General features: G+C 36.1%; 1 protein-coding gene across 2 annotated transcripts; it reads right to left on the reverse strand.

Annotated features, from left to right (window-relative positions):
- Positions 1–1,337: 1,337 nt before the first annotated feature.
- Positions 1,338–13,339, reverse strand: tmod1 (tropomodulin 1). Of its 2 annotated transcripts, XM_077205158.1 has the most exons (11): positions 13,059–13,327; positions 12,030–12,228; positions 9,413–9,569; positions 8,400–8,516; positions 6,988–7,077; positions 5,673–5,803; positions 5,440–5,547; positions 4,621–4,764; positions 4,277–4,421; positions 3,635–3,740; positions 1,930–2,620 (listed from the first exon to the last, which is right to left on the reverse strand). In XM_077205158.1, exons 2-11 carry the CDS (start codon positions 12,144–12,146, stop codon positions 2,602–2,604), a joined length of 1,134 nt encoding a protein of 377 aa, XP_077061273.1. In that variant the 5' UTR covers positions 12,147–12,228; positions 13,059–13,327; the 3' UTR covers positions 1,930–2,601. The 2 variants fall into 2 exon arrangements, with proteins under 2 accessions (XP_077061274.1, XP_077061273.1); XM_077205159.1 differs by lacking the exon at positions 3,635–3,740 and having other exon boundaries at positions 1,338–2,620; positions 13,059–13,339.
- Between the last annotated feature and the right edge of the window lie 74 nt (positions 13,340–13,413).

Here is a 13,413-nt window from a genome sequence, read left to right on the forward strand (position 1 = left end):
CATAAAGTGCCACTGTTAGTCAAACTTTTATGAGCATAAATATTTAAATAGCATTCCCCGTATGAATATGATCATTAAAAAAAAAAAACCTTTCTGCTGAGGGCAACATTTTCACACAACTTTTTCCATCTTTATTTACTCAATAAACCACATACAGTAAGGTGCACTAACAAAATGTACATTATGTGCACCAGCACAGGCACTCTATGGCAATGATTATGGACCTGCATCCAAACATGGGACAAGACAATCAACAGTGAATTTTCCCTTTTTGGTTCTGAACAAGACAAAGTCCTATAAATGTTCTGTCCTTTAAACAGTAGGAAAATGTTTACATCCATAAAACATACGGACTTTTACTGTGCTGGGAGAGTGCAAAAGGAGTAAGGCCTGACAAATATCTGAGAACACACACACACACACACACACACACACACACACACACACACACACACACACACACACACACACGCACACACGCACACACGCACACACGCAAGATTGCAAATGATGCCTATTCTCAAGATAACTGCCAAGAAATGACCAGGTCACATTTTATCTCAAAAACAGGATGCATGAAAAACGAATTATATTTAGCAAAATAATGATATTATTTAAATTAAGTACAATTGAGTTGTTTGTAATTGTACTGAACTTTTCATTTACAGTAAAAACATTACTATAATGAGAATTCAGGAGAAAATGTGCTTAATTGCATGATGCCATCACAATACTTGCATGGTAATTTGATAATTACTGGTACTGTCAGTCAAAAATGACTATTTATTTGTACAATTATTTCAATGAAATGATAGTACTACATTTTAGTTCTTATATTTTATTTAAGTTATATTTAATTTTTTATTTAATATTTTGTATTTTTAGAAGAGTTTATGGTACTAAATTATATATATGCAGTAGTTATAATTCATTTATTAATTTTTTTGAGAATGGACCTGAAAATTAAATTTCCAGCTTAAACAGTCATCAATATGAAATGCTTTGGAGCTCAGACTTAAGTTTGATCTCTTAAAAAAAATATATATATTTTTTATATGAAATATATATTTTCCAAAACATTTACTCTAAAACTGTGAGAAAATCAAAGCCATAAATCTAAACAAGTTAGCTTTCGGTAATGGGTTTTGGTTTTGGCAATAAACACATTTCCAATAGATGAAATTCGTTTTTCCATTTAATTCCAATGCGGTCATTTTTGACCACGAACAAGTGTGGCTATGTTATATATATATATATATATATGTATATGTTATATATATTTCAGGACCATTTAACCTTTTGGAATCATGTTCAGGATCTTTTTGGTGTGTGTGTGTGTGTGTGTGTGTTTACACAACAAGTGCAAAAACCTTTACCAAGTTTTGTACCATTCTAATAAAGTAAAAAAAAAAAAAACATGACGTTACTTCGTGAGAGCAGGCATAGGCAACATTACATATAGTTTTATGACAAGTTTTCTATTGTGTGTTAAGATCCTCACTTAAGAGTAAAAAGTATTTGAGGAACACTACTACAGGGAACACTGTCTACACGTCAATCAAATTCATTTGTGGTTATCATAGAAAGAGACTGTTAGGATAATAAAAGAGAGATATCATTGCTAATTGTGGGAAATGAAATACAGATTGTCCTGAACATAAAAGATGATGTTTTGTCTCATCAAACAAAGAATATAAAATCTATAAATAATTTCATAAATATGATGGAGCGGTGCCAATACATAGAGCTTGGATTTTGTGCTGCTTTCAGGTGACCAATAAAGGTACATTCATATTGACTTCGCAAAATGAATTCGCGTTCATTTTCAATGCGAGTTGGTGATTTGAGGCGACAAATATGGACCAACAATGCACTTCCTTTGGTATTCGCCGCATAGAATCACATGATTCTACAGTCAAATGCACATTTGTAGAGCGACAAATTAACCAGTTGTTAAACATTTAAAGAGAGAAGAACATGTCAAAATAACAGCATATCCTAAAAACACACAGTAAAAACATGCGGTAAAAGCACTTCAATGCGACGTGCGTGAGGACTACCACTATAGTGAGACTCAAACTAGCCCGGAGAAGGCAAAACCACAGCTACAATCAGTCAAGTTGGAAGTTTGATGCTCTTGGTGTGCATCCAAACACACCAAAATGGCAGCCTTTAAGGTCAAACTGTTTACAGCAAGAAGATTATCTCAGCTGAGAACAGTGTGATAAACTGAGCGCCATTTTCATCTTTACTGCTTCCATCAACACAAGTAGGTGATTTTTCCCTACTAATGTTATGGCAGGTAGTTTACACATTTATAAAACGCTCTGCCATGAGTAACTGTGTCTGGTAAACAGAGTGGTGTGGTACCTTCGGGTTTCCATATCTGGGGCTTTGAAAAAAAAGCATTCTGAATTGAATATGTTTTCTTTAGATGACCCTGAGGGTTACCTGTAAAAGGAACAGAAATGAAGGGAGGATATATGGGATGAGATGGGGTGTGATGTGATGTACAGTATACTGGTGCAGGTCCCAGGCCATAGAGGGTTCTCCCGTTGCTGCTACACGTTTGTCCGACATTTAGGAAAGATGGGCCCTCCTTCAAGCCTTCTCTTTCTTACTGCACACACAAACAAAAAAAGAGTCGATCACTTTTGAGGACACAAAAAAGGTGACATACTTAGGAATTATACTTTCATAAGAACAGCCTACAAAGGGTTCAATAATAAAGATTTTCACTAGCCCACATCATTTCTTTAAATTCTTAATGTTTTTTTTTTAAATAAAATAATTTAAAAACATGTAAAATATTTTCTAAACATTAAAAATAAAATAAAATGTGCTATAATAACTGACATTTAAAACCATTATGTAACTGCATTGATGCTATGAATTCATACATGCATTTTTTGCTGGAAAACAACACATTTCTGATTTCTTTTCTTCCCAGACTATTAAAGGACATTCTTACAATTTCTCATAAAAACTTAATGTAAGACATTGGGAAATCCTTATTGCATATGGAAATTGCAATTAAAGGAATAGTTCACTCAATTAAAAAGAGTAATGTGTATGGCTTCAAATGGCTTGAAAAATAGCACGAGTCAAATGGGCTACTTTTATGGTGCTTTTTAGAGCTCAAAGCTCCAGTCCCCAATCACTTTTATTGAGGCATTCTGTTAATTCTCCTTTTAAAGAAAGCCATTTGTGTTTGGAAAAATAATCATAATTTGGGGAGAGCTATTCCTTAAAGAAAATGCATGCACAGCAAGCCAGAGGCCATTTTCAATAATGTTTATGTAGATTTGGCATCAGAATACTCTCTCTATGCAGAAGAAAGTAAAGACTAAACCTGAAAACCTGAAGACAAGCCATCTGACAGTCGGGCAAACAGCGCAGACGAACAAAATGACCAAGAAACAACCAGATAATGAAACAGACAGGTTTTGAATTCACTTTGATGGAGGGAAATGCAGTAGTGGAGATGCTGAAGCGGCAGAAGGGAGCTTGAGGAAAAGTATAAAAGTTCATAACGATTCAGAGACTTAAGGTACTGCGAAAAGGCTAAAATAAGAGCATAAAGACAGCAGGTAGTGCCCAGAGGGAGAGAAGGAGGGCAAGACTCCGTGTTTACTTGGGTTTTGATGTGAACTTGAACTTTTTACAGAAGGCTCTTTCCAGCTCAGGGACCGACAGAGTGAATGTGATCGCGCCGTCTGCGTCCGACCGAACTACACGTGCTGTAAATACATACATGGCATGAACACACCATTCAATGAATACTTACAGAGTGGTGTGGTACACACACACACACACCATTCAAAAGATTTGGGGCCAGTAAGACGATTTTTAGAAGACATTAAAACTTTTATCAAGGAAAACTGAATTGCATTGATAAAAATTTGCATTTTAATTTCAAATAAATGCTGCTCTTTTTTCTATTCATCAAAGAATCCAGATTTTTTTCCCCCCACAAAAATATTAAGCAGCACAACGTTTTCAACATTAATAATATGACATGTTTCTGAAAATTCAACTTTGCCATCAATTGTAATAAGATTTCACAATATTGCTGTTTGAACAAATTAATGTAGCTTCGGTAAGCATAAGACTTCTTTATAAAAAAAAAAAAATTTAAACTGGATTGTACCCATTTCAGCACATCCAGTGTGCACACGCACTCACACACACACGCGCGCACACACACACAATCAATGTTAATTCTGAAAATACACAAACAAATAACAAATCTGACATCAGAGCGTGTATTTCTTACCAAGGTCATTGTTGCTCATCATGGCATTAGATCCACGCAAGCGTGGACCCTGCTGGGTGAAATGGTATCCGAATTTCAACAGAGTAGTGTTCTTCTCCAAAATGTTAGCTATCTCCATCTCAACCTTATTACCCAAAGGCTGGCTCTGTATTACACATACACAGATGATATACATGTAAGATATAAATACAGGATATAGTGCAATAACTCATTTAAACCAGTTCTATCACTTGGCTTCATTTGCCCCTCCATCATCTACATTCAGACTGAACCCCTTGACCTCATCGATATTGGCTCAGACCTTTATATAACTTAATTCTGTGTGCCTGTGTGTGTGAGCGTACCTGGTTGTCAATCTTTAGCTCCTGCAGTGTAGTGTTGCTCTTTAAGGATTCCACGAGTGCCAGAATTCCCGCTCCAGTAATGAAATTTGACTCCACATTTAGACTTTTCAGAGTGGTGTTCACTTTCAGCATGTCTGCTAGTGCCTGGGAACCACACAACATTACACGTAACTACACTACCGTTCGAAAGTTTGGGCTCAGTAAGATTTTTTTTATGGTGTTTGAAAGTCTTTTATGCTCAAGACTGCATTTATTTGATTAAAATATACGGTAGTCAAAACTGTAAAATTGTAAAATATTATTACAACGTAAAATGTTTTTTTCTATTTTAATATATTTTAAAATGTAATTTAATCCTGTGATGACAAAGCTGAATTTAGCCTTATTTCTCCAGACTTCAGTGTCACATGATCCTTCAGAAGACATCATTCTAATTTACAGATTTGGTGCTCATTTAACATTTCTTATTACCACATTTAAAAATGGTTGTGCTGCTTAATATTTTTGAGAAATTTATATATATATATATATATATATATATATATATAAAAATCTAAAATCTTTGCTGAAAAAGAATTCAATGTGTGTGTATACCGTATATACGTATGTATGTGTGTATATATATATATATATATATATATATATATATAAAAATATATATATTTGGATTATTACAGTAATGTGGTTAATTGTCATGGGTCACAATTCCAAAAAGGCTGCCTTTTCCAGGCTGCATTTTCGTTCTGGAAAATATAATTTCTTATTTGAAATTATTTGAAAAAACTAAACTTTGAAAATGAGCGTGCTTCTTTAACTCACAAAGGCTACGGGATCGTTACTTCTGGTGCCAACGATGCTCAGGCGCTCCACAACACTGTTCCCTTTAAGCGCTTCAGCATAAGCTTTCAAAGTTGGGATTGGAATATTCTACATATCACCAGAGAGAAAAAAAGAGAACACACAACAGGGCAAACCATCAAAACGGCAGGCTAGCAGACGCATAAAAACACACTATTTAACAGAAAGTATAAATAAAAGAGTGAAAGTGGCACCTTGATGTTATTTAGGTTGACCTCAATAAGATCTGGATCATTGCTTTTGATTCTCTGTAGTGCTTCCTCTACATCTGTGTCATTGGGCTGTTCATCTGGCACTGGCTTATACTGAGTGCACTGGATTACACCTGTGTTTATAATACAGTTCTGAATTACAACAAATCATGTGGTTCAATGCCAGATATAACACAATACTATATCACACGGCACATACCTATTTAATGTGGTCCCAAGCCACATTACAGATGTATGAGTTTGCATTACATTTATTTACATCTTACATATATGTATTTGGCAGACACTTTTATCCAAACTGACAATGCATTCAAGATTCAAAATTGTATTCTACTGTTTGAGTAACAGGAATACTTTACAGAACTAAATATCAAACTAAGTTGAATTTATTTTCTCTCTACCTGAAGAGCAGCTGGTTAAAAGGATTTGCAAAAATGTCCTTTAAAAAAGAAAGATTTAGCATAATTTGTTTGTAGATGCCACATGATTTGATATTTTGCATTTGACATTCAGGCATGTTTAAAGGTGCAGAGTAAAAAATGTTTGCAATTTTTACAGAAAGAAATACTGTAAAAATGCTACAGTAAAACATGTTAATTGGTTTACTACGTTGCCTTACCATATACGGAGAAAAACTGTAAATGGTTTAACATTACATATATTATTTTACTACTTATTTTTGCTATCAGTAATGTACATTAGTGTGTTTTATATTATATTTTATGTCATTTAGTTTATTGCATTATATTAGCATCAAGTGTGTTACCCTGATGGTCATTTGTCTTTGTACGCATGACCCTGTGCGCTGTCTGTATTATTTGCATATACAATACTATCTTTATTGTGCCACCTGTATTATTGTGGTGGTTATTGATACATTTTAAGGTAAAAAGGCAGATTTTGGTAGTTAAAGTAGTTAAGTTAACATTATATCACTTAATGGTTATAAGTTATATACAGGCATCCCTGTAAAAATGGAAACATTTTCACAGTATTTTTTACGGTGAATTATTGTCAACCACAGCTGCCAGTTATTTGAATTTAATGGGATTTATTTTTTTACAGTGTGCCTTAAGTTTCTAAGCACTTTCAACCTAAGGTTATCCAATATACTATAGTATATAACTTGAACTAATATATAACTTGTATTTACAGTTACTTCTGATTAAAGAATACAACGCAAACACAAACAAATACTAATGCAAAAAACTTGATTGATCATAAAACAATCAATCGGACAAATATAAAGCTTCAAACCAGACAAAAGCATTACAGGATAAGTGCTGTATTCACTTACTGTTCAAACCCTGTTTGTTGACGATAGTACTGCTGGCCAGTGCTTCATAATATTGCTGGTTGCTCATCAGTGTGTGCATGCCCAAGATGGCTGCAGCAAGAGAAATATTTTTCAATTTTATATATATGATCCTCTGAATGAAACAGGCATATCTCAAGCAGAACAGAAATCGCATCAAATTAACTAGACCAAAACAAAATAAAATAATAATAATTTGAATAAAATGAAAAAGGACTGTAAAACATCTAAATAGCAAGTCAAGAGGAAAGTGCAATTTAAGAGTCGGGAATGTATGCTGTATCTGACAGTTGACCGTGGGCCAAAGACAACTGAACTAACCTCATTCCCATATGAAGCTGTAATCGGTCTGTATAAGATGTTCTGTATAAGAACACATAAGATGTTCAGACTGTCAACTCCTAAAATCCTGCTGTTTTTGAAACATGATCCCAAAGGGGGGAAAAAACAATTGACCTCATTTTTAGGGAAACCACTCCATCATGTTAAATGGGAGTAGAGTAAGTAGCTGTCAGTTGAGAGTTTTTTTTTTTTTTTTTTTTTTGCCAGCAGAAAACCTTGTTCCCCTTTTTTGGTAGCCAAGTGTCCTTAGTGCACATGGATGAGTCATTGTTATGAAAGAAAAAGAACTCCAACTTGCATACGCAGTTTCAAGATCTAACACATGCATGCTTCACGTAAAGGACTAGTTCACTTAAAAAATAAAAATGAATAATTTACCCTGTTGTTCTAAATCTGTATGATTTTGTTTCTTCGTGAAACACAAAACAAGAAATTTTGAAGAATGTTCATGCTGCCCTTTCCTGTACAGCTCAAGTATACAGTGGAGAAGGAAAGGAAAGGAAAGGAAAGGAAAGGAAAGTTAAATGAGTATGGAACATCATGACTAGTACAAGATGACAGTTCTCATTTTTGGTTGAAGAAATAACACTTAAATAATCATGCAGTAACATAATATGCTGAATATCCCATGCAAATATTCAGCTAATGTATAAGAAACATTCTGGAAATGTTAGAGCAGCACACGATGTTGCAGATTAACCTACTGGAGTGATCCATGGCTTAGAAACGGTGGAGCAGGGGAGAGGACAAAGAGAATTAGGAATGAAGATGTGAGAATGGAGTGGAGAGGACTAAAAGACAGACCAGACAGACGGACATTGTGAGATAGACACACACAGAGGAAGTTCAAATTAGTCAATGAAATTACAGATGGATTGACTCATATGAATATGAATTAATATTAAAATTGAGTGAACTGAATTTAATTATGCCTTAATAAAGATTAAGTGAGGTTACAAAATAACAGTAAAAACTGGATTCTTTAAACTCTTGGATTCAAAAAAGCATAGTGTACTACATACAGGAATTAAATTGGTAACATTACACTGTACCTGCTATATCGCACAATTCTGCATCAGTTGCACTAGATAGCGCCTCTTCTAGTTCAGGCTCCAGAGTGACATCTTCAAGGATAGGGTCCAATTTTGTTTTAGGCTCCCACACTTTTCCTACATACACACATACAGAAACAGAGAGTGAGGGAAAAATGCTTTCATTTATTTTTGCTAAAATTATGACTGTCCTAGCCTGACAAGCCAGACCCACATCAAGATGTTGGGTCTGGGAACACACCATTGGCAGGGCTCAATCCGAGGGGAGGGATAAACGGTTGCCTTTCAAATTCCCTCTGCACACAATAGGATAGCGCTACAACCAACCAGAGCAACGAAGAAGGTGACGTAGTCAGAGCGACGTACTTCAGTGCCGTTCTTTGTTCTTTTCTCAAAGAAAAGCTTAACTCCAAGTCTTCCAGAGTCGTAGCCAAAGCCGATTTGAAAGACCGCTGTTCGCCAGCAGCACCAGCCATAGCAGGGAATTCATGCGGAACCGTCGCAACTCTGTCGTCATTATGTTAAGCCCGCCCACCGACTCTATACACAATGTGATTGGCCTGACTAGAGTTTGGTTTTTCCAGCTCGCAAGCCAACGGAGAGTTGCTAGACGACCCTGGCTGAAAATTACATTTGCTGCCGCTAGGGTGCATCTACTGTAGATATCTAGGCTATGACAGTCCTACATGTGCCATCATTTCAAAATCATGATTTTGCCCCCAAAAAACAAATTTCAAAATGTCAGTATACTTCTAAATAAAGGAGACAATACTCTCAAGTGAAAAACAAGTTTGATGCATAAATGCAAAAAGACTTTCAATTATAACTTTCAGGTTAAAGAGAGAAGAAAAAAAAAAGACGGAACTTCTTCTGTGACGTACAGTACATGTCACACACTGTTGCACATTGTTAATGGACAAATTACAAACTAATGAAAGCATAAAAAGAGTTCATTTTATAAAAGTTCACAGGGTCAAAAGTGCCCATGGTTCTAAATGCAAGTCGCTTCTCACCTCTTTTCTCGCCGGTGTAGGGAACAAGATCATCTCGGTCTGGATGTTCTTTGGCTTGTTTCTCCAAGTGAGCTAGAAGGTCATCTCTCTGGAACGTTCCAGTCGGAGATTTCTTAGTCTGATCCCTCTGTCTATATCCTGCAGGCAACAGTGCATTCTGAAAACAATACAATTCATAAAACATTAGTTTTGTCATCAAACTTTCATAAAAAGAAACAGAATGTAAGATAGCATATTACAACTAGAATGCACATTTCCTGAAGAAAATGTGAGTGGTGCTTGCAGTGGCAAAACTCGCCACTCGGTTGCTAGGGTGTGGTTACACAGTTACCATGGTGAGATTTACAGACTGATTTCCCAACCGAAATAAACAAGCCCACCTCCATGTCTATAGTCTATACGATGTGCTGGTGCTGAGATATAGGTTATTCATGTATTTGTACGGTTGCTAGGGTACTCTTTATGATTACTAGGGTTTGCTTATACAGTTTATGGGTAGATATTTAAAGACTGTTTGCCAGTCTGGGTCGAAAAAGGCCAACTCTGTGTTTCTACAATTGCTAGGGTCATGTAACTGGTTGCTATGGTGTGGCTATGAAGTTATGTTATTGGCTACTTCAAAGGCCGAGTCAAAAGAGCCCAACCCCAAGTCTCTCTGAACTTCTGATCCAAAGATATGAACTTACAAATTTTGTGCCAATGTTAAGTCTATGGAATTTTTTTCGGATGATTTATCGCCTGCCGGACGAATATCATACACCCAATCACTTATAAAAGTCATAGCACACCTCTCCTCAATAAACCGGTTGATTTGACACCTCATTCATGAGTCTACGACAAACGTTGCGGGAGGAGTTGCGGGCCGAAGTTTAAGTAGCAATAACAATAGTGATGCCTTTGGCAAGCACCACTCATAAAAGAATTTGCCATATCTTAAAATGTTTTTTAAAAGGTTTTCTAACTTTCAACCACATGCTGAAAAGGCAAACTCCATCACTGCCTGAAACAGTAAGCAATGATAACATTCTTTTAAGTCAGGGCCTATCAGGCCATATCCACAAAAAAGGGCCGCAGAGCTAAGGGGGCGGGGGTGGGGGGGGGGGGGGGGGGGGAGATGTCAATGTACGTGCATGTTAAATGTGATGACAGAATCCAGAACACATAGCATTTCAGAGAGAACAGAACTTTATACGGCACCTCAGTATTGTTTATTCTTAGTGCAGATAAAATTGAGCAAATGGAGACAAATTAATTCTAAAGTGACATTTAAAATCATTAAAGTAGAGATTTCCACTGGTAAATTTACAGCACAATTTAGTGTTTCGGGAAAAGGCTCGACTTTGGTGGAGAATGTTTATTTTTGTTACATTTGAGCAGATTAACTTTTGTTCCAGCACCAGTATTTATGGTAAACTTCTGCACCTCTGGCTGAACATCTCAGTAGAGGAGAAGAAATTCTCTTTTCCCTCTTCTCTGTTGCTGGACATTTATCCTACGTCTGTCTCTAAATCTGTCAAGAAGTGCTTAGATGCTGGAGTGAAACCAGATTCCTGAGGAGCAAATAAAAAACTGTGGTCTGAGTGAGAAAAAGAACACTATCAACAGAGAGAACCACAGCCTTACGACAGGGGGTTCCCTAAAAAACACTACTGCAATACAACACTGCACACTCCAACCACTGTAAAACAACAGTCTTGTCAAACTGACAAAGATAGTCTAAAGTCAGAAACATCAAAGTCCAGACAAACAAACAAAAACAAATATAAAGTGGGCTTCTCAAACAAAAATGGCATTGAAACAACAATGTCCAAAACCAAACAATACATAATGGGCTACAACACAGTCCAATATAAAACAACACAGTCCTGTCACACAAACACCATTACACAAACAAACAAGCCGAACAAACACCACTAAGAAATAACAAAGTCCAGACAAACATACTAGAATAGGTAGTAACACAGTGCACTCAAACAAACACCTTTATGCGTAACAGAAAATAGTCTAGCCAAACAAACATGGCCATCAAACACAGACCAGACAAACAAAAAACAAAAAAATAAAGTTTGCTTCTTAAACAAAAAATGGCACTGAAAAACAATCTTCAACAACAAACAAACAAAAATGGGATACAACACAGTTGAGTCAAACAAATGCAATCACACATGCACACAAAACAGTCCAGCCAAACAAGAGAACAGAAAACCAAACAATCACCTCTAGGAAACAACACATTCAAGACAAATAGTGCAGACAAACAAACCAGAAAACAACAGTCCACTCAAACAAACCATAATGTAAAACAGCATAGTCCAATCAAACCAAATTATAAAACAACAGCCCAATCTAACAAATCCCACAAAAAAACACTAATTTAAAAAACGGTGACTCAACTCAATAGTGTCAGTGCCAAAGCACTACTTAAAAGTCCAAATACAAAAATTACAGAAGAGAGGATTTGTTATAAAATAAAATTAAAATGATATCAACCTTTCATAATGCTAAGTATTCAGAGGCAACTGACCTGTGTGAGCAGCACATTCATGAATTGAGTGTGAATTCATGCAGCTTTTAAGGTCGAATGTGACATGTTTCACCTTATTTTAAGTGCACTTACATCAGGATCAAGCTCTTCAAGTTCATCCTCAAGTCTCCTGAGCTCCTCTTCACTGAGCTTCTGCAAGAGCTCATCCTCATCCACATCCCGGTATTTATCCATCTCTTTACGGAACATGATGAATAAGATAAAAGTGAGGAAGAGGACAAGAAAAGAAAAAATGATAGGCAGGAACAGTAGAGCCCCCCTATCACAGGACCTTGGTGAAGACAAGAGAGACAGATCCATTATTAGGCCTATTCTAAATTCAAAGTTTATGCTTTTCTACAGTATTTAAGTGGATTATTCTAGACAAATTCACATCATATGGGTTATGGAGAGCACAGATATACTTCATTTTATTAACTGAGGACACGCTATGTTACCACTGGACAAACAGAAAAAGCCCAAATATTTTGTCTTAACTTTGGACAGTATCTGCTCTGCATTTTAAAACTTAAACGTTTGAATGTCTCTGTGCAAAATGTTTTACTTACGATTGTTTTTTTTTAAATTATATATATGCCAATTTTATTAAAAAAATATTACACTATGATCTTAAACAACAGATAGGCTACATTACGCCATTTATAATAATATATCTTATGAGAAGTAAAGGCTGGCCTCGGCACTTTGGACCATCTCCATTGTCCTTGGTAAATCCAAAAGACAAGGACATTGACCAGCAAACTCCATCACGCTATATAATGCAAATTTATTATTAACAACTGCCTCTAGTTTAGGTTTCCAAATCAATAAACTAGTTATTATGTACACATTTCCAGACAGTTCCTCAAACAAATTGCTTTTCCACTTCAGTTATTAAAACTACAATTAATGACGTCTGAACAGTTGTGTTGCTTCAGATACATAACTTTTGACATTAAAACAATACAAAATACATTTTAAACCGCAAGCTAAATTATTAATCAAATATAATTTTCTCCGAGCTTCACCTGTCCTGTTAATATGAGTATTTGTATATTTCATGGCCCTATGCAATGATGAAAACAAAGCGTTAGTGCAGGAGTCTCTATCATTCTCACTTACTTCAGGCAGCGCTTATCCCACACTATATATAGCGCATGTGACAGCTGAATACTTTGACCAGATATGGTTTCTTTTCGGAGCCGCTATTTCACACAAATGAGCTGCTGCCTCAAGCAATGATTTCTCAAATCCAAGGTTCATAGAACAACAACGATTGACACCGCGGAGAAAGTCCAAATATTAAATAGTAGTCACTGCTCGAGCCTTCTTTCAAAGAGTCCAGTAGTCGGTGGCGATCAAAGAGTTTCCACAAACCCATGGAGCAAATATTCGCCCCGCCCACCGCGTAGACCTGCCAATCACTGACGCCATTCATACAGCTCACCAATCAAGTTGTAGAGACAAATGAGTCACC

Source organism: Siphateles boraxobius, unplaced genomic scaffold, assembly GCF_051911475.1.
Source record: "Siphateles boraxobius isolate OS27281-9 unplaced genomic scaffold, OSU_SipBor_1 53, whole genome shotgun sequence".
NCBI classification, from domain to species: Eukaryota; Metazoa; Chordata; class Actinopteri; order Cypriniformes; family Leuciscidae; genus Siphateles; species Siphateles boraxobius.